Source organism: Helicoverpa zea, chromosome 31, assembly GCF_022581195.2.
Source record: "Helicoverpa zea isolate HzStark_Cry1AcR chromosome 31, ilHelZeax1.1, whole genome shotgun sequence".
Classification (NCBI taxonomy): Eukaryota; Metazoa; Arthropoda; class Insecta; order Lepidoptera; family Noctuidae; genus Helicoverpa; species Helicoverpa zea.
In genome coordinates, this window is record NC_061482.1 from 14,055,113 (window position 1) to 14,080,601 (window position 25,489).

At 36.2% G+C, this 25,489-nt stretch overlaps 1 protein-coding gene across 5 annotated transcripts in view; it reads left to right on the plus strand.

Annotated features, from left to right (window-relative positions):
* LOC124644862 (disco-interacting protein 2) overlaps window positions 1-25,489 on the plus strand; it is a 95,378-nt gene that overhangs the window by 4,861 nt on the left and 65,028 nt on the right. For all 5 annotated transcript variants that reach the window (XM_047184485.1, XM_047184486.1, XM_047184487.1 and 2 more), the window contains exon 2: window positions 18,030-18,107. In XM_047184485.1, coding sequence (XP_047040441.1) covers window positions 18,030-18,107 — 78 coding nt within the window. The remainder of the gene's footprint in view (window positions 1-18,029; window positions 18,108-25,489) is intronic.

Here is a 25,489-nt window from a genome sequence, read left to right on the forward strand (position 1 = left end):
TCATCGATCCATAAGTCGACATTAGAAAATACTGGCTTGATATAAAATAAAGCAAAAGACAAAAAAAGAAGCTAGAACATTCCACGCTGTCGAACACACAGAATTGTATGAATCTACGTGTAACGTGTATAGATATGTGGACACGAGTGGCTCCAAGGCTTGCGAGTCGAGTGCCGTGCGTTCCCGTCTGAAACACTGGCGCTTTTATTGAAACCGACTTCAAAAAATTATACACTAATATTAAAATTCTGTAAAAGAAGCTTTTTCCATGGATCATATTTTCCGAAGTTACTTACTCTACATACTAGTAGACCGCGACTGAAATAATGAAAAAATAAAACTCTAAAACACTGTACCTGCAAAAAAAACTTCTAAAAATATTCACATTTCTTATCACAGCTGCTAGCAATAAAAGCTTAAAATATGCAAAATTTAATCCCTAAATAGAGAGGTCAGCAGTGGGGCACCGCTCCGGCGACCTGTCGTTGGAAGTCAATGACAAGACATGACACGCAGTAACTGCCGCAGGCTTCCGGAACGCGGCACCATAATATAAACCGGCCGAACTTCGGACATACTCGTATGGATGGTCACGTTCAATAGAAACCGTAATTGAATCCAGCGATTATTCTGAAACTAGGTTATTCACGTGTATTACTCGAACAGGGCAATTTGATATTGCACCTAGATTATTTTTGACGACATCCTGGTATTAATCAGGGATGTAGGGCTCGCAGAAGGCTGTTAAACTCCCTTTGTTCTTGAGCATCAAGATCGATGTCGCAGCCGTGACCAGTTGAGGCCTTCTTCCCAACTTAAGCTGTAATCATATCACTGTTTAACTGTGAAAGCTTAAGATGAATAAGAATGGGAATATTAGTATGGATATTTTCTGATGTATCAAAATTCCAAGCTCATTTGAGCACTTCAGTTATTCCTTTCAGATAAGGGCTCTCCAAGCTCTCAGAGAATGGAAAAATTACCTTGTTTACATGTTGAAAAGGGAATATCCTAGTCGTCGAAGTTTCAGCTTAATGTCAGCATCTCGTTAGTTTTATTTTTCCGATTGGATAGTTTCTTTCACTGAATAATTCTTCTCAATATACTATAAATATATTCAAAAGCTTCAAATGTCGTACAACATAAAATCTTCGTTAAGTAGGTACACAAAGCCGTCGCAGGCATAATATCTGATATCATGTTCTGTTGGGTATAAGCGTCAATTTATACAAAATTATAGTAATTTCGTTTAAATACCGAAAATAAAAACTCTGATAAAACTATTTACATAAATAAATGGTTTATTACTTCACTTTGTACATAAGTTTACAATATTTTGCTGAATTGTAAATAAGTGCTGATGTTTGATTTGCCTGAACTGGGTAAAAACCTGTGTCTCAGGCGTGAAAGTGCTTGCAATTATATTTATAGTAGCGAATTAACAATAAATTTCTATAGTAACTAAGAACTAGGTCACTGTGACAAATATAGTGTTATTATACGTATTTATTATAATGCGAGAGTACAATATTTATATTAGTGTATGAAAGTGGCACTAAAATGAATCAGTAATCAAACTATCTCTAAGTAAAGCATAAAAATATGTATTGTGTAAAAATGATTGACCAAATTTTTGTTAACAACAAAGGGTAATTAATGGAAGTTTATTAACAACTCCCTAAGCCAAACTTAACCGAATCAGGCCACTTAGTTAGGAAGCTATTACGTTGATGCTTTTTTTTGAAGATGAATTCATTTCAATCTGTGTCTTATCTTCTCAATACAGACATTGTAATAAGAGTCAATCAGCGGACATACAGGCCAGGCGTGCGCGCCCAGAGTCAATACACGTACACAATATCATAACAGCCTAAGCAAACACTTACCATTCAATGTGATTACGCATACAACAAACGCTTAGTACATACAGCGAGATAGCCATAAAATTGTTGGCAGCGTATGCGCAAGTCGAGTTGCGAGACGCGAGTTTTATGACCGTTGAGTGAACAGTAGTTACGTGTTACAAAATATGTGGTAAGTTTATAAACACATTTTATCGATCGGATAAAATGTTTCAGGGATTGAAGGGATAAACAACACAAATGAGGCTGAACCTACAAAGTATACCACATCCATAAAAATATTACAAATAACCCAGTATTCCAGGAAATTGGCTTTGCGGTTTAGTTATATTTGTGACCATACAATAGAAGAAGGATGTAACACAAAGTTGTAGCAACAAGTATGACTCTATGTCTAATTCAGAGGACAAAGTTTTTGACTGCCCCGATATGAAAGCCAGGTCTGGGCAATAATCATGCACATTATTGCACATTCTGTCCCTACAATGTAGGTGCCAGTTAATTCACACTGCTCGCATATTACCATTCAGTCCGAATGGAAGCTGTCACACATTGAAAGATATCAGACCGTTCTGTGAATCATACTGAAGTGTGAAACGCTATTATTTGTGCAATGGTCGAGTTCGGTTAATTAAACGAGTTCCTTGTTGCCTTAATAATTGTGACTGCCAGACTTAATTAACAGCCTTACATTGTGAATACGTGTAGTAATATCCCTTGAATTATAACATGCATTGGGAGTCATCAGCATCAACGTTATCTGCCTAGCCTTTTCCCAACTATGTTTGGGTTGACTTTACAATTTACCGAATTCCTCTGAATACCACTGCTTAATGACATATTTGATCTAGTATTGACAGATTGTCTGACCGGTCGGCTCGACGGTTTCAATCAGGTAAAAGGGCTCCTCACATCTGATGCAGCGATAGCACCCCTTTCAGACGGATAAAACATTACGTTAAATGCATCTGTCTGGTTCATTGAAATAAATATTCACATAGGTACCTACACTACGTTCAAATGAACCAGTGTGTCCGAAAACTGAATGCATTAAATGCTTGTTTGAACTAACTTTGCACGTAACGTAGGTATTTGTATCGGCCTTGTGATGCACAATGTAAAAGCTCGCACCGCAACGAATATGTTTACGAAGAAAATGTTTGCCCTTAGATTTAGCCGGCCTACGTGCAGTATACACTCTCTCCAATAAATAATTGTTATTTGAACACGTTCCGTTTCACAACCGTTTCGCAGGTCCGTGTCAATTGCGTTGCGTAAACTTGTGAAAATCTATTTGAGTGTCCCTCTTAAAATTCAGATAATAATGAATTTAGAGCTCTCTCCTTACAAAGTAAAATAAGTACCACAAACAGATATTTACGGGCAAACGTATTAAACTCTCGTTAAACAAAATCTCAGCTGTATAAATTGCCTTGTCTATTGGTTTAAAAGTAAAGATATCAGATAAGTATAAAAGCACTCTCAAAAGATAAGTTTTAATAAATAATAGCGCTTGCACCGACAAGAGCTTCCATTGATATTGAAGGAATAGAAAATGGACCGTAATCCGCTTTTATCCGCCTGTAGTAAGTCGAATAACAGTCTACTGCGAGACTTTTAAAACTGTGTTATATTCAAGCAATATTGTTATATTTAGGAGCGATCGACACTGGTTGTCTATTTCATTGGTTCTCACTTCTGTTCACACTCGCTTTTATGCTACAATGTATCTTAAATTGAGCAAAAGTTTATTTTGTAAAAAATATGATACAAAGCACAATTTGTGTTTTTAGTTCTATGTAAAGCAAGTAATACTCGAATGTCCGAAAACACATTGGTTTTGAGTTATTTCAATATTTATTTATTATTTCACTGAAATGTTTTGATTGATCAACCGTGGCATTTTATCAACAATCACACTCATCGAATTCCGTGTTAACATCAATACCAATTTTATCTGCACACTGGCATTTTGTCCACGTACATTTCGAAATATTTCATAAAATATCTCGATTCAGAAATGATGCATCATGTACAAAGCTATGTATGAAACAGGTTGGAAACGCAACAAAGCGAGGCAAAGCGGTGTTTAGTGTATTAGCAATTATCTCGTACACAATGCGACCAAATTACATCCTGTGACGGGATAAATCGTTTACTATGAAGCACCTACTTTTAAAGAATTGTTAGTTTGTAACACCTAAAACATTTTTGATTTAAACACCATCAAACAGCGAAAGCAAGGATTCAAGCAAAGGTTAACGTAAAATCCCAAAGAAAAAAGAAAGTTATCTTTTTGCATATTAATAGTGCTTCATATTCTCGTAACCTGTTGTCGAGAACTATAGGATAATATGTAATAGTGAGTACAAAGTATCGCGTCCCCCAGCAGACAAGCAGGTTTTTGCCTATGAAGCGGTCCCCTGCTCAGTTTTGATGTCAATGGGTTAATGCTCAATTAGGATGGGTGACGAACGACCGTCACAGCATCGCGCGGTTGTCGGTGTTCGATGGGGAGATCTGAATATAAAGTATTAAAGAGTTACAGTTACAAAAGATTCTCAGGATAACTGGTAATCTGAATATACTTTTGTATTGTGCCCATTCGGTGTTAACAGCATGGCATTGTGAACAAAGTAATTGAAGTTACATAATACTTTATTCATAATGACTTGACGTCCATGAATAGAAGATACTGGTATTTTTATTTACAATATGACTTTTTATATTCAGTCATTTATGTACAGTATAACTGTTCAGATATTCGAACACATTCAGAAGGAGAAAACATGCTGCGCCGACCCCAAATAAAATTGGGATAAGGGCAGGAGGATGATGATGATTCGAACACATTCAAAGCATAAAACAGGCTTTTCCCACAAGTATTTCCAAATTATTAATATTCCCTAATTTGCTAAATTGCCTACACACAAAACAATAGATACAATATCCCTATCACATTATTGAAATTATTCACTCACTGTATGATCGATTGATCCCTCTATGGTGTACAATCACCTCCCCTTTCCCTTGCTGCACCCACATCCCAACGTTACCTGTATTTTATTGCATTTTCATGAAAATAGTTCGTTGGTTTTCTTTCTTTTCATCCAACTTTTAGACACTTTTCCCTTAGGTTGAACTTTAATTCTGGATTAAAGCTTCAGAAAATATGTATGAATCCTTGTGCACTAGCTAGTTAAAATGTATAAGTTAGGTATACGGCTGATTGCTTTCCCCGTCGTGTTGTACAGATCGCCTCAGGGAAATCACGTGTGTGGTTACGTATGTTACATCGGATTCAAACGCGAAGCCTTCAGTTACTGGCCGTACCGCACGTTACTATGTTAGTTTCATCTTCAGAGCAGAAATAACTTTATAATTTTTAGATCCATGAAATATTACTGAGATGGAAAATTCACATATGAAATGTGATCTTTATTGATGTGAAAGTATCTTTTAGTTATATTTATTCTCTAAATCTACTGAACCGATTCAAATGAAATCTGGTACACCACATGGTCTAGCTAGCTGGAGCCTCAGAAAACACAAATACTACTTTTCCTCGTTAGCTGCCGGACTCGGGTGGACTGCGAGAAACAGCTACTTTATTATAAAACTGTTTCCTCGAAGCTTTTGTAAAACGCGCAGACAGTTATGTTTGAAAAACTTTTAGCTTAAAATGCAGCAGACGTTTGTCAACAACCGTCTTAGTCGCTGCGGAGTAATTCAATGAAAATCGTGATCCAGTCCAGACGTCTTGCTGCTATTGGCTTAATGTCTCGAGGCAACTGTCTGAAGACTACAATTACAAAGAAGGTAGTGATGCGCTGAATTAAGAATATTAAATAAATAACATCTGTTGACGTTCCCACGATCCTTAGCGGTGCGAGCAGGAAGAACTGTTTTTCACACAGAGAAATGAATTAAAAATTGTTTTCTGTTTGGTTAATCGTTGCCAGTAATGGGAATTAGGCGTGTTTGTTTACCCTATCCCTTTGTTTGTGTTGCCAGGAGGGATTTTTAAATTCCATTTATTTTGCAATATTAATCAATTATATTCAGGCGGCTACGTTAACGAAAACATAAAAATACAAACTCATGTAAGCAGTTGAAATATATTTAAGTTTGTATATGTATAAAATATATACCTTATTGATTGAAAAAAATATGAATCAACTATCAACAATAATATTCAGTTGGATGTTTCCCAGTGTCTGGCGGCCACATTCTTGCGACAATTTACAACATTTCGTACTAGGCACGCCTAGATAAGTTGATTGTATTTAACTAAGCACTACTCTTACTAGGCTGATTCACTGCGTAATAAATCAATTTATTTGTCGCTGGATATATTGGTGTTAAGCGTAGCAATTTCGCATCCAGATTGAACGATAGCAGTCACCCTTCCTAGTCGGGTATTAAGTATCTAGTGCCCTATATAAGTTTCCGGCAGTACTGTTCGTTACGCCATTCTGATGTTCAAGAAAACAGCACATAACGCTTATCTTTGTATTTATGCAACTTATCACAACAGACCAGACCTTTTAATTTTTATCCCAATGCCTCGGTATTTTGTCATATCAGTAGCTAGACTTAAGTAGTCAGCGCAAGATTGTTTAACGACACGAAACATGACAGATCGTCTAAACCCCAATCGACTAATGTTTTTAATTTGGTGATGACAGCATAACAGTATGCACAAGTTACAATAGCCAAAACCTGCAACAGAATTTCCTTTACATCCACAATACAACAGTATCAAGCTTCAATATTATTGAGTAGCACCGTCTCAATTTAACGTTCTCAATGACAAGAATCCGACCCACTGGTGACAAGCTCTGTACTAAGTACTAACCCGTATTTTGACCCCTCACTCGCGTTTAACTGCGCCGGCGAGTTGTAAAGCTTTGTTCCAGGCACTAAGTTGCTGACATTATTCAAAACGACTAACTTTGTATGGGATTTTGTGCACCTCATATTCGAAATTTGCCTTTTCAACGGCATCCCAAAAAGGAAGAGGTTCTCACTGTAAATGTTTGTGTCTTTTATTGTTCGCACATAGCTCCATCATTTAACAAGAGTGAACAAATGTTTTTTTCCTTGGCAGAGTATACTACCCAAATGTTATCAGGTCCAGGATCTTATCATGGAAACCTCAAGAAATCGAGGTCAAGTCTTAAAAACAGTGGAAATAATGCTTCTGTGTTTTTTTCGACACAGATAGAGATTTCTCAGCTCTTTGTTTTTATGTTGTTCTAACGACTACAATGATAAGCATTTTTTGTGAAGATGTGTCATGCTTTTCATTTGAAAAAAGAGTTTGCCAGTTTAGTAGCTTTGGATAACTCCACAAATTACGGGGAAAATCCAGCATAGTACAAGTAACATTGCTGTAATAACTCTCCAGTAGTTCTAATTGAACGTAATGCCAACAATCCAAACCGCAGCAGAGCTATTTCTCGCTGTTCGAACAACTTCCTCGCAAGACTGCAGTCTTCCCACATACATCTAATAGTTTAATAGGGGCGTATCGAGTCGTCTCCTTCCTATCACCAGTCTAACGCATTGATCGATAAGTTAATTAAGTCGGGGCTTAATTACGATACTGAAACCTGTCGTATTGACTGTATCTGTCTGCAATCTGCTCGTGCACTGTTAGTAGTGTTAATATGTAATACCGTCGAAATTGCAGGCGCTTTGTGTTAGTTATCCAGCTGCTTGAGGAATACAAATGTTAGAATGTGAACAGGGATTCGTGGATTTGATGTAAACTTTAATAGAATTAATGAAAAGGTGGTGCAGATCTAGGTAATGATAAAAGCGAGGATATACCACGAAGGCAACTATCGTCCATTCATAATTCTTTATAGCTAAGTATAGTATGAAACCTTTACCGACAAACGGGACGCACGTTCGTTTTCGCCCGTCGAATTTGCGAGACGTGGTGTTGGTGTTACTTTGAAACGTATTGCTATGCAAATAGAGTGCTTATTAACTCTGCAGCGGAAACACAATTGAGGCACCGACTCGCGGTGCGGGGTTACCCCTGCACTATATGCCGTTCTCCCACGGTGGAGGGTCTTCATTTTTTATTTCGTTCGTTAGCTGCGTCTCATGGAAAAAAATACGTTGCATCCATTACAATTACATATTTACCTTGTCGTACAATATTGGCCCTTGTATCTACTTAAAACATTTCAACTTATTGCCATCAAGAACAAAACTCTATTCAGCTAAGATCGTGTCTTTTGCTTCAACCGGAGTTACCGCGAGTTATTAAATAAAAACCAAATTATATATTTAAATTCCATATTATTATCAAAAATTTCATATCTACAAAACGTCCTACTAATATTACTAGTAAAATGTGAATGTTTCACGTAAAAACGGCAGGACCGATTTGGTCGAAATATGTAGATAGATGATACCCTAAATTAACACATAGGCTACTTTTTATCAACACACCACGCGGGCGAGGCTGCGTACGGAAGCTAGTTGTTTATATACCTCTAAAAACAAACAATTTGCTGTCGATGTGGAATGTGCTTTGCAACTGCTCAAAACTACTTAAGCCGGATTATATACAGGACAGTCTACACTGACGGTTATGATAACAGCTGAAGCGAGAAATTCGTAACCAAATTAATTATATTTTGTAGCCGCACAAAGGATGGCATCGTGACGATAGATCTAACGTTTAATCGAAAGCTGCACTTCACTCTACCAAAACAAAAGCGGCGCGGTGCGGGGCGGGGGATGAACGGGAATTGCATGGTTGGGCGCAATACCTATGAAACGCACAGGACAAAGCCCGAAAAAAGTCTAAAGGCATATACGGGCTTCGTATTTTAGACGCGCGTTTTACGAACTTTGTTATCTTCACTTGATTCATTCACTTCACTTCTGAAGTAGAGGCGAGATGACTTAGATTCATTACTTACATAAAAACCGAAAAGAACGAATAATAAAAACCTTAATCGTCCAGCTAATTGATACTCAATGTTTGTATATCAACACTATGTACAGTAAGTTCTATCGCTAGACTTGTTTAAATTGCGTCAATGCGCCAACTTGCGCGGTGTCTGCGTCTGAAAAATAACCCATAAGCGCCCGCATGCCTGCTGCAAAGGTAAATTCGAGTCACTTTAAAGTCTGAAGTTTCTAAATTTTACGTTATGGCGAAAAGTTAACATATCGTAACTTTGAATCTCTTTGATGCTTGCACAGTAACATGTTGCGCACCAAAGGGGTGGACCTCTTTATAAGTTGCAAAGTTTGCGAGTCTCGAAGAGAAGTCTTAACTAACGTGTGAGTAATAGTATGCAATGCTCGTTATCATCGAACTGCTCCTAGTCGAATTCACGTATGGTTCATTTAAAATGCCAATTATTGCGGAAAAATACACGAAGTGTACTATCTATTTGGATTGTCGACTTACGACTGGGAGAAAGCCCAGTGTGGGCTTTCTCCTGCTAAGTCTTATAGAAATTATCTTTCTTCATTTGCGATGATGACAATACATCTGGCCAGTCACAAGGTATTTCTATAACGTCTGGCCTGCACTACCCCATCTGCACTCCATTCATTCAAGAGCAGTATTTATTAATAGCCGACATTAATCCCATATTTATAACGTACAAAAACATTAGGTTATCTATTTCAAATTCAATCGAATTGAATATGATAATTGTTATCGGTTCATTGCTCTTTATCAGTATGACATCACTTGCTTGATCATCATCTGGCTATCGTCATTTTTTTGTTAACGAACATTATTCCAATAAGATTATAATATGAAAAATGTAAGGGTAAAAATCAATTTAGACTATACATACTTTTACAAAGGAAATCCTTACAGCATTGCAACTTCTTGCAGATTTAAAAGCTCGTAAAATAAAAGGTCGCCTTATCTTACTAATTACACTTGCAGACTAGCAGAAGATATACGATTCATTGTGAGGATAGATTTCAAAGTCCAATCATAGTAACTTGTGCAAGGACCATTTGTACTTATCAACATGCGACAGTTATTAGATGACCCATCACCTTTGTCTTTTCCTTTGAGATCATTATTGCGTGAGGGCATCACATTTTTGGTAAGATCAGGAAATTGTATGTTTTTTAAGTTTACGTAATCCGTATGCACGAGTGACTGACATTTCAGGGTAATTTTGCCAACCCTACGGCTCGAAGACTATTAGACACAAGACCATTTGTGGACCGTCTTATCTAAGGCACAAAGGGGGTCTCAATATGAACTGTCAATATGGACCTAACTATTTATAAATAACAATAATTATCAGTACGAAAATAAACTATCATACATGCATACTTTATTATAAATATGTGCAGTGTCCATGAAAGTAAACAGATGACTCGTGTTTGCCCCGGGACCGCAAACCTTTTTTACACCGGTTTTATCGCGTGCTAATCACTTAATACATTCGAAACTTTGTATCATGATGTATTAACACAAATATCTTTATTGAATAATGCATATGTTTTCACAAAAGCGTGAATAATAGATACGAACCAATCTAATCGCAATGAGTCGTCCATATTATCGAATATCTGTACCCGGGATACGGATGACGTTCAGATAATTTTAGTAAATAACTTTTTAAACTGTTGAAACGTTCCTCTTTCCGGCCAGGATTCCTGCCGCTAATCTCTTTATCTGTACTCAAAATAGATAGCAGTGAAATGTGTTGTGACGTCATGTCTGTTTTGGGCGTAGTAGTTTAATGGCGCAATGTAAATATGTGGAACAATATGATTGTACGAGTGTATTGTCACGTTCCGTTCTTAAATTGTCAGTAAGCACTGCAGTGCCGATACCGCGTTTATGTTCAATGGTGTTCGAGCGAATGCAAATGTTACAGTTCGAGATAGTTCAAGTAACTTGCTGTTGACATGGTCGAAGCGGTGTAAAACGCTCAGCTTACAACCGAAACGGTTGTTCTCTCTCTGTGGCAGTGTTTATAAATACAATACTGAAGGATGAAAGTGAAAAATCTTTGCTCTTTACCTGAATCATCACAAGTCGAATAACATTGCAATAAGGCCTAGTTTCTTTGTTTTAGTAGGTTTTAGTATTTAACTCCCACCCTAACAATTTTATTGTATCGTTTTATAAGCACTCTATGAGCTATCTGCTATTTACTTATACGCTTAGTACAATATTTAAAAAGAAATATAAGAATCCCATTTACAAAAACATTCATGCGCGGAACTTTACTAGGAAAACAAATGAGTGCATTTGTCCTATCAGTATCATTCCGATAACGATACCATACTAATTCGGAAAAAGTATATCTGAACGATAGCTTATCGAGAGCGCAGCATTATCTGCCCTTTTGTGAGTATTGACAAAATGGTCACTGCTGTTGCCATTCCGTTATTTCATACTCGGATTACAAGGATTCATGTTAAATTATTGTTTGGTATCATTGTCATCGACGCTGAATTCTGCGAAGGTTTGTTAGGACCACCACCATGCCATAAAATTCCAATTCCAATAATATTCGAATACAGTTACCTATAAAGGTAGTTAAAACCTCTGTATTGTATGTGCGATCATGTTAACTCAACATTTGCAGTATTTGCAAATGTGATTGCGTAATCACATAAACAGTGACATCATTTTTTTTTATAATATGTAAAGTAACCTTAACACAAGAAATAAATGTTACCTATTTACTGTAAGTAATATTTTTGCATACGTTCGGCATTCTTGATAAGAATGATTATATCAAAGAGTTATCACCTGTTTGTCATCACAACACAACAATGGCGAACGTAATATTATGCTTAGAGTAGTGTTGTAATACCTATTTTAACCTTTGACTCACAGACCGATGATACAGCGCTGTTCACTATAATAGTACTGCTTTTATCGCATGGCTATCACTCAGTACTCTCAAGAAGGACGTCTTTAGTCCTCACAAGACAAATATTAGTACACAGATAAAAAGGTCCAACAACTGTATCGAGCGTGGAGACCAATCAGCTTCGAACATTTTATCGTGTTTCTGAAGGCTGCTTTTTATTGCATTTTGTTTAGCTCAACTCGGCTGCTTGATAAGATGACTTGTGCATATAAATGTAGTATTTTATATGTACGGTTGTTACAAGGAAGTCTGGTCCTGTGTCAAGATGCGTTGTCATTGGAAATAAGACAGACACTTGATATCACTTGCAAAACATTCAATGCTAATAATTCTGAGTATGATTAATGAACACTCTGTTAGGACATGTTCGTTGTTCATCGTATTGTTTTTATAATTATGTAAGTAATTTGATAATTTTATTTATGTTCCTTTAAAGCCAAACAACTAAAACTTAGTGCTATGAATATTCTACCTATATCATTTTGGTCTTTAAATAATTGTAATTTCTGCTACTGAATCGATTTTTTGTTAATTTAATAATATAACATAAAAAATCTTATCTCATTATAGGAGACCAAATCTATTTATTTATTTGATCAAATCACAATAACTATGCTGCAATAATTACAATCGTGATTGTTTACTTACAATAGAGCATTGCTCGTATATTAATAGCATCTTAGGTGACACAATGATCTTTTATCTTCGTTATTTAGTTGCGTGTAACGATGACTAACAATAATATTAACACAAGCGCACATCTGCGCACGAGTTGAATGCGCGAGAAAAGTTATATTTATTTGGGGAAATGTTTTCGCATTGTTTGCACAGTAAAAATACATTCGTGTACGTTTTCCTTCTAGAACTGCAATGAAGAACAGCTGTAAGTGTCGGTAAATAAGTGCCGCTTATCAAAGTACATACACGATATAGATGTCGAAAGTAGCTGTTATGCAGTCGTCGTGTCACGTTATCAGGACCAAACGATCGATCTCAATTCATGTCAAGTTGATAAACGAACTACAACTACTATTTTCCTAATTTTAACTTGTACGTTTTGTAAGCTTTTATGTGAGTATTACATAGTCTGGATTTTAAGATTATCCACTAAAGCTTTGATACGAATCACCCTAATAGATAGTATCGTGTAACAGCGCTACTGTATCCATATTCGTGTCGATTAATAGGCCACTTGTGAATTGATTAATATGTTCCTGTGGCATCCACCTGAACGATATTAGTAGCAACTTGAGTGGGACTACAAATCCGATCTAGTTATAGTGATTATGATCGTTCCCTGAAACCGGGCGACCAATAATACGATTACATGATACAATAATAGCTTGCAGTGTACTTGGAAACTAATAGCTCTTAGCTCTAGTCTATTGAGACACCCTGGTAATAATATTAAACCGATACCTAGATTTATTTCCAAATTACTGTCTCGATGAAATGAGATTATTGTGGTCTGGATAAATTATCTATAACGACGTTGCTGTTATTTAAGAATGTGCAGTTTCATAAAATATTTTTCAGTTACCTAAATGTAATTCGTCCGAGTTTTAGAGACACAATTGATGTTTGCGAATTTAGGGTAGAAAGGAATGGATTAAACATTTTGTTTTTAGTTCATTGTTTACATATAGCGCAGTTTATCTCTACAATTCCTGGATATTTTTCCTTTGTTTGAATGCCCTCTGTCTATGCACAAGCGTCACAGAACGACGCTACGATGAAATAAAAATACAACAGCGACTGACTATGCAGGTCCCTATTGAAAAATGTTCGAACTCTATTTTGGGCCTCAGGATATAGTCAGACGATTCAAAAATCACGCTATAGTCGGCAATATTCGAAGTTACAGTGACCCATTTTTTGCTAATTCCTTTCATTGCCTTTTGAATTTGTTGATTGTAACTGCACAGCAGGAACTTACATTTACCAATACTGGTGTGTCGAAAAACGTGAGCTATTCGTTTTTTTTATTAAACCCATTTAATGTGCTAGTCAAGAGTCAATCTCAGCGAGCCAAAGTTGGATGGAATACAATCCTTTATACCTCACTGGTCTTGATAAAATAATGCTCTGTGAACACTTTCAGTAAACGATTTTTAAGGTATGGAGAAAACCAATAAACTCTCCATATTAATTAGTTTCGCTAACTACCACAGCTGCCAACCGCGATAAAGCCATGATCATCAATAGCCAAGCCGGATTGGCGTCCGATTCACCAATAACCGAAATGTCAGCCCGACATAATATTTACGCGAAGCTTATCAATTTGGAGTTGTCAATCACGAGGCGGTAGGTGGTGGAACATTGGCGACGGCAGCGGCGTGTCGCCCCCACTGCGCGGTCACGCCACGTTTAACTCGTCGCCTGCCAGTAAACTGCACTACCGTTTCACTTTATTGACACAAGGTGGGACGGATGATGGACGAAATGAGTTGTTCGTTTTGTTGAATAGCGCTTTTCTCGTATCGCAATATTGGAAGCTCAGAGTTTACGCGTTTTGTTGCTTGATTTGTATGGTGGATTTATGGACAGAAATTGGTATGAAAATAAAATCTGGGGCCCTATCTAGCTAGTGCGTACAAGTTGCCAGAGAAGCAATCAGGGGCTACCATAAAACTTGAATCTATTAAACTTATTCAAATATATGTAGATTTTCTGGAAATAATTTCGCTTGAAAGCAATTTCACTTATTTGCTTATTGAAAAAACTGCTTACAATGTTGAAATACTGCTAAAGCAATTTTCTCATTATTAATTTTAACTAACACCCTTCCTCTATAAAACATTCCATAACTGCAGCCAGTCAAGTCACTTTATAAAAATATCGTTGTACATTTTTTCTACTATAAAATATTTCTAGTCTAGTGAAAAGGCAGAACCTTCAACGAACTTTAATTAAACGGGATCTTGATACGAACACTTTGAAGAGCCGACAGTGTAAGGAACAAAGGTTTTATGAAAATAACTATTTAATGAAAATTGCGAGACAATGCTTTAACAGGTACAGTCTGGCAAAAAAAAAAAAAACAATGAACGCGTCCAAACCGAACTACTGAATTACGTACTGTCCATATTTTTTTGTTGTTGTGTAGAAGGTTACAGGTAGTCCAATACCAGAAAGTTTGACACCTAGTCTTACCATGGAGTATCGGGTCAGATAGGCAGAGGTTCCATGTCAATCGCTGGCTACTAATCAGCTTCATCCAGCTACAGTCGACCCAATGTAACTGGGAAAAAGCTAGGGAGATGATGAGATTTGTTATATAATTTGTTCTTCGAGTTTAAGAAGCTGACTCTACAAAAGTAAACAAGAAAAATAATGTTGGCATCCAACTACTTTACAAACCACGATATGCGTGCGTTGAGTACTGAACTAAAGATTTAAGTGTTAGATTTAAGTGTATAATGTTATTACGCTAGCAAATAACTTGAATATTGCTTACGGAACGCAATCTCTTCCCTTACACACCGCAATATCTTTTGCTGACTACACATTACCTGATGTTTTCATATAAAATCGGAAAAAACAACTGTGTAAGTAGAAGCTATTTGTTTCCGTTAAACCTGAACTGGTTATAATTATACGTCGGTGATTGTTAGAGTAGTATAATTTCCTTTAATTAACCAGAAAACTGATAATTTGTACCGGTAATTGTAACCGGTGACCCTTATATCCCCGAACTACACTTTTTCTATTGTAGTTTATAAAACGAGTTTTTATACTGATTCGTAGCTATTCAATTAAATATGTGTTCCATCAAGGTTATGCTTCCTCATGGTTTTTGCTTAAAGTTTTTGCTATTCATGCTTTAAATACAACCGTGCGTAAAAATAAGAACGTGTTTCTAATAAATAGATATGAAAAATATTAATTAATTAATGTGTATGAGATAAAGATGGCGTAAGAAGTAACTTACTTTATACATTTTATTATAAAAGATTTAAATTTTGAACCAGCTGCACAATAAGATAACAATTCCAATGGTATCCGTTAACACTCAACTTTCATAAAACTTTTTTTTAATATTTCATAAAAAATTTGTGACCATACTTCAAACTATAGGTTACTATAGGTTAGACCAATAATTTAGACAGAGTGCAACGCCATAACATTAACGCAACGTCATTTAATTTGGTTTTAATTTTGTAATCACGCCCAATATAATACTAGTTTAACGCTAATAACTTAGTTAAAGGCCCGGGAGCATTCAATCGCGGTAGATAGATAGGAAGTCAATCTGAACCCACACCTCATTTTAATGAGTTTCCTTCTGCCTCACTAGACGCACAACAGCCAGTATTCAAATAATCACAATCGACTCCAGATTATGACCTACGTACTTTTAGAATTCTATATGTTCTGTGAAAGCGTGAAAGCTTATTGTAACTTGTATATTGCGCGCGAACTCTTCCTAATCTTATGATGATCATAAAGTTACGTCTGGAAGATTTTGTAAATAATTTACGTATAATTGTCAGTCGCTCCCAATTTTTAACCATACACCTTTTTTGAACTTAAATAATAAGTATATCACATTTTCTATCACTTTTTTAATGAGGCATTAATATTTATCGTTTATTTCATGAACTTAATTGCACTTAAAACCATGTAAGTATCCACAAACAAATACCGATACAAATAGGTCGCAGAAATGAAATTGATAACTGAATAAATACGATGCCAATTTAATATTTCTGTGAATTGAAAGAAAAATAATATTTTTAAGTATGTAGATTGTTTATTTTTCTCTGTAATACTGTTTGTGAAGCCGATCGTACCGCTGAAAAGATTTTATATGACTGCATATTAAAAGCAATAAAGCCGTAGATATCAATTGTGTGGATCTCACTGCGTTCAGTGCTCTACTTACGAATTTATACCAAATGATTTCTTGAAAATGAATTTATATAACTGAACAAACATGATATTTAAAATTATTCATGCCACTCGAAATTGCCTATGTATATTTCGACGCCATAGTTGAAGAGATTCAGACATGTATTTGCATATAGTGTATCATAGCAGAATTATTTAAATAATTGATACCCAACCACAAATAATTTAACAAAATCGAAATACCGAATGCGGTTTGTATTAAATGTTGGGTTTCAAATTTTGAATTCATTGTTTCGTATTGTAAATGATCCATGAAAATTAGGAAATAAAATATTTGTATTTATTTTCAGCATAAATGTTTAAATAAATCATGTGTGTGTGTATCTGTAATCAATGTGGGCATTCGCGGCAGCAGTGGTTTTGATTGAGCTGTAAAGTTTATAGTTCGGCCATTCAGAGAATGCGTTCCTGACACGTCGCGATTGAACTGACGACGTAACTTTGCAATGGCGTTGCAGTTACGATAAAAATATTTTTGCTGGTTGTTTACCGTTTTAACAATTGAGGAGCATTAAAACAACATTATTATATCAATAATCAATGAATGTTATTACGTCGTCAGTTCAATCGCGACGTGTCAGGAACGCATTCTCTGAATGGCCGAACTATAGTTGATATAACCATTGTGCGGTCAGTCTAGCTAGAATATACATACCAATGTGTAATAGAATACACTGTTAATAGTGCCCCGTTAAGTTTTAGTTACTAGAGTTCGTTCACTCGAATAGGTTATATGCATGAAGGTCGTTACGGATTGTAACAAGTCGAAAGCACTTTATAATATCAGTATTCTTAACAGATTACGTTTAATTATGTAGTGAATGCATTAGAAATAAGGTCATTTATTGCAAGGTTTCATGGTGACATCTTAGCCATTGTTTATCTCCTGGTACCTACCACGGTAACAGTATTCCCTCTCGAGTTTTATGACCATACCTGTGCAGTTAATTGCACATTCAGTCCTTTTCGTAAACTAAGGCTTATGCTTTGACCATTTTATACCTCTCGCGGGGTTAACAGTTTCATATATGTACTTTGTTCCTGACTATAGTGCACTGAACTGCGGGTCAGGTTTCATGAACCTTCACGGGTCCGCACAAATACAATATCCATAAAGCTCGCTTTACTAGGAATTAAGGCTTACTGTACATATTCCTATGTTCACGCGAGTTTTAAGCGAAATACATGTTAATGAACCTACACGTAGAGGAATACGGATTATTTATAATAATTAATATTTCATGTTGAAGTAGAAGTTGTACAATTCGTTTAATATAAATTGCAGCGAACCTAAATAAGGACAAAAACTTTCTTCAATAGCTAAATACAACGTCCCGTATAATGAATTATTCTTTTCTTCCAGGTGACATCACACAAAAGGGCTATGAGAAGAAACGGACGCGCCTCCTTGCTCCATACATTCCACAGCAGCAGCCACAAGGTAAGTTCAACTTATTCACATAAATATTTAAACGCAATATCGCTGCTAACACCGATGCCTGAACTAATAAAGGTACCTTACATGACCCATCAGTACTGCAAGGTTCTAGTCAGTGACGTCACTTGTTCCATAATAACAGTACTGAGGCGTCCAAGGCCGCGACGGAAGCGTCGCCGGGGGTCAAGTGTCAATTGATCGCCGTCGATGGATGTTGGACAATCGCGAAATTATCGAGACGGCCCGGCCCGATTCCGCAACGAGGGTCAAACGGTGAGGCCATCTTGAATCTGGACCCCCGACTTGTCTTATTTAGAACGACAGTACGATGAACCTTTGATACACTTGGCAACTTTATTTTGACGGCTTTACAGATATGACTACAAGTCTCTATTTCCGTACAAACACAAATGACGCGTACGTAAACAATGCTGTTTAATTTCTAGCTTAATCGCTATAACACTTGTCAAGGTCAAATTTCTTTTTGCCAGACAGTGTATTTATAAAACCGTCATCAAATAATTTTGCATCGGTTCAACGGTCGAAATTATTAAAATAATGGGGTCGACCTTCATTCTGCGCTGACACAAAAAATAAACTAAGCAGTCACCGAGCATTGTCCAGCTGCCATCGATAACGAAATTGTTAGTTTTATTTTATTTTTCTTTTTTCCCCTTTTAGTTGTTATGGTTTAGTTAGTCGGTTATCCACACGCACACAACCACACTTTATCACCATGGTACTATTTCGTAAATGGCACTTATTATAACACCATATAATGACACTGTCGAAATGTACCAGCTTTAAGCGCTTGCGGTGCAGTTTCGCCTACAAAAAATGCTCACTAAACCTTGGCCCGAGGTGAAACGTGAGGGGTTCATTATTTAAAACTAACTCTACTATTCGAAACGTCTATCGAGAGAAATTAACTGGTAAACAAGTTTGCAGCTACTTAACTGAGACGTTTCTGTTGATTTCCACGTGCACGTCCGTTTCTTACGATAAACAAGACTAGATCTCGTCTGCCACGATGCTATTCAATATTCACTATTCATCGGTTTTTGACATCCACTCCACTACAAAAGCCCATTGATTGTAAAAAAATCACCATATTTTTACCGATATAAATCGGTTGAACGTGTTGCTTAAATTCAGGATTTGTCCTATAATGTAATTGTGTGGCGCGGCTCGAATCGGTGCATGCGTACCGTTGTTTTCATTGTCTCGGTAACAGAGTAACAGTCGCATCGTTGCATATTGTTGTGGAACAATATGAGTAATGTACTGAATATATTAAAAGGAGCGTAGGTAAGTGTAGGCGTCGTATGTCTGCCGTGTATGCACAACGCAGTGACAAACCTTTCCCTATCAGGTTCCTAATGGATGTAGTAATTGGCGTAGTGCTGGAATGTACATAAATTAGCTATTAATATGAGGTGAAATCGTTTTGAGTAGACGCGGTGTCGCCCAAACGGTGTCGGTGGCAAGTGTACCGGTTAATTTGCACTGGATTGCTGGTATTAGTAACTAGTTCTAAGTATTAAGTGCAAAAATGCCTATGAGCTAGCTCTAAATCAAACAAAGAAACGCTGACTTAAAGCCACACACGCTCCTAATTGGTATAAAATATTTAATGAACAATACAAAAGAATAATTTGTCAAGCACATTGAAGCAAGTACATATTACAATTTATTATTATGTCCGAAGCGGATTGCGTGTGAATTCATTATAGTTATTTAACGAGTGAAATGAAATGGCCTACAAGGCGAGATCTAATAGATAGATAGTATTACCATTATATACAAACCTTGTATAATATGTAATTCCAGCATGAAACTGCGGGCATGTAGATCTACGTATCATAATTATTATAATGATTATGTGCTTTCTAGATCATACAATCTCAAAGCTTTTTCAATTAACTAACTGTCCAATATTATGCGAGAAGTTAAACAATCATTTTTTTTAAATCAAAGTAGCCGATTCGAAATAACGGAGAAGTTAAAAACACGAATTGGACTAAGTCAATAAAAGCGGACCGTTGCAGATTCCTAGATAAAGCGCAATAGTGGAGGAAATAAAGATACCAGTTGCAAAGATTTAATTGGCTTTTCGTGCTCAATAAACTTTTAGATCTTTTTCGAGCCTACAGCGAAAGAATAAACAGACCATTCGGAATAATATCTGGATTTATCTGTTCAGTCCAGTTTCCGTATTATTTAGGCATATCGTATCCGATACATCCCTGTTCCGGAATAAGTAGTACATCTTAAGACAAAGTCTGACTGTTTGGAGTTTATAACTCTTGACGCGCTAAGATCAAAGTACTCTGCAATTAAGTGCGTGCAATCGCTCCAACCCCTTTATTCTACAAACCTAACTCCATCTCTTTCTCACTGCTGACATCCTTGTCAGTCCGTGGGGAGATCACCATTTATAGATTTTAAGATGTGCACGCCCGTTATTGTTTTAGCTTCCGCAGTACAATAGTAACTCTTTAATATTTGAATCTGCGAGCTTTTTGTTCTCCGTTCACCTATGTTACAGTATAATGAAGTGCAAATTATAAATAGTGCTCTTACAAGTGGAAAAGACTGAAAATAATTTACTCCCAAATCCCTATCATTCTATAACTGTAACAGTAGAGGAGCCGCAAGATTCGGACATACATGATATTCCGATTTCACTACCAAAATTATGTTTGTATAGTATACGATAACGTATTGTTATGTAGAGTATCTAGTATCATATCATCTCTATACGGACAACTAGATATATCAATGAAGTTATTCTGGCAGGGATCACAAACTGTGGTTAACAAACCTACGTGCTACGGCATAGCAGGACCGCACGTATCGATTGGTTTACCTAAGGCATAGTTTTTGGGCCTGCATTGCGGTTTCTGATAACGTTAACGACGCTTATCAGCCGGCCAGGTCATTGAACTCGCGTGATAACCCGAGCCGAACGTACGCGTTAAAACCTTGTCACCCCACACCGGCTAACTGTTGTTGCTCACGACCATTGTGAACGAAGTTAAATGGGCTTTTGTGTCTTCTAGATTCGTTCTGTTTAAAGTACGATCGTGGAAAATAGTACTCGATGCGAATTAATTTGAAATATTTCGTTAATTAATCAATAATTACTTAACAGTAAAATCCGGAATATGGTTTTGTTTCACCGCAATTATATTAGTGTTGGTAATTTAATTTGCAACGAATTAACGAATCCTACTCAATTTAAAACACATTCATTGTATAAGTACATGAATACCTGAATTCCTGCTGAATTGATTTCAATATCGGAACCAGTCATGCGTTTTACAAGGCTATATTTGATTATGATTTATATAATGAATGGAAATCTGTATATTTCAATGTAGGTACAGCTTGTTATTAAGCGGCTTATTCTCCAATTTCATTTTACTTACCTACTGTTAAAATTGTACATTGCAAAATACAGCTTTAAACCTTTGTAGGATTAAAACAAAATTGATATTAATTGCAGATAAAACATTTACTATATTTGTTTTTTAGGTGTGAAGTGTAGGTAAATTAAAACACTTTGATGTCAGAATTTTTTCAAAGCGATGTTTTACCAATAAATGTTTGAAACACTTCCAACATTCTGTTTTCAGTTTGTTTTTCATTACAATACACTATGACCTATTTTATATAACGATCCTTTTATGCTTACCCATCGGGCATTTAGTTTGTTTTAGTTTTATCTATAGCAATTAATGTCTCTTCGATTTTTAACATATTCGATTTTATTTGTGTTTTTGATTGTTAGCAACGTGTTGGAATATTTTCAGTACTTTAACCATACTCGGCAGAAGTTAGTTCCATTTCAGAATTGGTTGTATTAAGATATCACTTCTATTTTTTCATACTCTGATTCAATAAAGGTCGTGCTAATTTAGCTAGTCGGCGAGGTGTTATCGGGGCTAACTGCCTAGGGTGAGCCGGACGTACACATTTAACTATTGACACACGTGGAGGCTATTTTAATAGGTAATAATGCCAACAAAGCTTGTGCATTTTATTCAAGCATAAAGAAAATTTACGCCTTACGAATAACTTTTACCGTATCGTTGCGTTTTATTTTATTTTGTTTATATTTTATTTAGTACTAAACTGACATTTGACCCAATGTCGACATCAAAGAGTATCTTACTTAAGCTGAAGATATGCTGAAAAGCGCTTTTTTCTGTCAAAGCGATGTTGTGTTACTCATCGTTGCCATTACCTTTATGTGATATATGTTTATTGTTAGATAGATATTCGTCGAAGAATTGCGTCTCTCTTTACCTATTAAGTAATAGAGAAAGCAAATCGAGACTTTTACTGATGCTTACTTTATCGATTTACTCGACGAATATTTATTGAGCTGTCTAGGCAGTGAGGTTGAACATTGGTTGCCAACATTGGCCATGGCTTGTTCTGGACACAGTTGGTAGTCAGCCGCCTCGGGGCCCGCGAGGCGATGGCGGCAGCAGCCGACAGCACACGAGGAATCGACGCACACATCGCCGCGTCACGCACAATGAGAAGAGATACCATTCAGGTATCCGAAACGCAGCCCGCCGATTGGTAGTTGCCACACACACATACACACGCACCCGACACTAACAGGATGTAGACAGGATACATTTTAATGATACTCTCGAGTAGAAAAATCCACTAGAAGGGATCTCGTGCCCCTCCGTAAATAAAGAACATAAACACATCATTTTATACTTTATCTTTGATATTTGTTCATAATATTTAATTAACAGTGCGTTCTTTGTCGTTTGATTTGATGCTGTGCACGATAACGTCGTAAAATCTTCATGTCAACATGTAATTTAGGATGAAATTAGATCTGTAACTCAGGCAATTATAACATTAAAACTCGCGTTAAACACAAAAATATATCAAGCAGCAATTTTCTCGAACATATACGACATTAGATTTATCAATAATACATTGCGAGCGTTCACTCATTACGAACACTAATTGTGCAGTAAATTTCAGTAGCGTTCAAAAAGTTTAATTGCGTGGTAACTGCACGAACGTATGACTTGTAACATAGCGGTAAACTAGTAATAATATACTATTAGCCCATTGTTTTAAGGACGACAGTTCCTTGCGATGTACGTCTAGTCTGGGATTTAATCCGGTTTGAAATGAAACATGAGACTGCTGCACAGTTTACACACAAAACGCCCCGAAGAGCTCTCGTGTACCTTTCAAAACTACGAATACTCTACGGCTAATAAGGCTTATTAGGAATAACATTTTTCATGAACAAAAGAACCGCGTTCTTGGCGCATTCTTACATTATTGACAAATTAACAAATGTTCATACGTTTTGCACTACAGATAGAAAATGGAAAATGTTTTTGAGTACTAGAAGCAAATAAATGGGTCCAAATTCTACGTACCGTTACGATACAGAAAATTAGTTTTCCTAATAAATAGCAATTGATCGGTTCGCTGTACACAAACACACTAAATCACAAGTGTTTTTAATTACGCCCAGTTATCTCACGGAACTGAGGAAAACAAATAACGGGTAGCAAACGATACGTTGCGCATTCGTCAAATATAGGCCAATGGTTTAAAAAAGTATTACGGTACTCGTGTAGTGATGTTTCGTAACAGGAAAGCTGCACTGTTGAAATTGTTGCATCTCCGATGTCGCGATTGGGGTAATGAGGGCGCCAGCTTATCTTCACGCTCTTTGAACGTTCCTGAACGATTTACGGACTGAAGAAATATATCGATGATTTATCGTTAGCTTGCCTAAAACTGATGTAGTTTTAATAGTCAGCGCTTATTTGACGTATTTATGTCTGTTTTGGTTAGTTTGCAAACGCAACGACACAAAAGAAGTCAACACAAAGAAGATAAACCTAAAATTAAAACAGAAACAATTAAAATTAGATACACTTGTTGTTTGTACCTCCATTGTAGAATGTAAATGTTGCACCCGCAGAAAAACTAAGTTTCCTTGATCGGCTTTTATGTGCTCAAGAAAAAGTAAGGAGCCTTTATTGCTATTAGCTCACAAAGGCACGCAAAGAAAGTCTTTACCATGTTATGAGTAAAATAAACTTGCGATGCAGCACGTTTTTATTTTTTTCTGAACAGTTTCAGTGCAAAGCTCCTTTGGCGATAAAAATATAAAAGAAAACCTTTTGCTCTCTTGTGGCAATTTAAAATGTTATTGAAGTTTATTTACATTGAAGCTTTTGCTATGATAAATATTTGATATTCAGATATGGTTAGCGTAACATTTAAATAGAGAAATATAATATGCTTACCTACGCTGAGCCCACATTAAAGTGCACGAATAAAGTATAATTCTCGGTTACTCTAAGAGGTAGTTTGGGGATTTTATCAACTTTAAAATGATTTACAAGAACATTTAATTGAATTTTCCCACAATTTCTGGTATAATTCTTATTGTGCACAGATCGATATAACTGTTAAGCTTAGATTATTAAAAACTAGGCCTATGTTAAAAACCAGCTTTATAAACGAATTGTATTGTCCATTGAAACTAGATACAGTTTATCGGTCCTGTCGCTCCCACAAAGCGATAGACAGCACTTGCTAAAGAACCACAACTGCGGGCCATTGTTGCTCTCTTTTTGTTTTAATCTCAACTTCTCGTTCGAGAACTTCTGGAATCTCCATTTTGCAATCGATATGGGTTTTATTTTCTTATCATCTGGCCATATTTACTGTTCTGTATTCTCGGTTACGAATTGTAAACAAAATTATAAACCAGTATAAATAAACAAAATAAAAAAGCTACACTTTGATTTCGATTAGTTCGCGTAACTAGCAAAATATGAAATAAAAACTTGAAATTGAATTTTATATAAAATCAAGCTCTTTAAAATATTTATGAGAGTATCGACATTTTCAATTTAGTATTAGAGCAGACGAAGGGAAAACCGTTTAACGTAATGTCCGCAAACTATTGAGTTTGTCGCAGTTTGTATTTACCTTTATAGCTAATAAAAATGTATAGTCACATAAGTAATCTAAATAAAGGTTTGCACTAATTCCGTTTGTACTTTGGGATCTCATTATAATACTAATATTAGGAAAACAATTGAGAAATAGTTAAAGACAAATACTAGTTACATGCACGCCATAGTGTTTCAAAGGAAGGCATTTTCATAAAAAGTAAAGAAGTTAACCCATAAGTACCATGAACTACTTATCTCGAGATAAATCATATGTCTACTTGATGTATGTTGAAGGGAATGTAAGAATCAACATTTTAACTCCCCTTTAAGACCATGCACTATGTACACATTATACAGTTCCATTCACGTTTCGTCAAACGATTTTGATCACAAAGTTCTGTTTCTATCAACAGCGTAAAA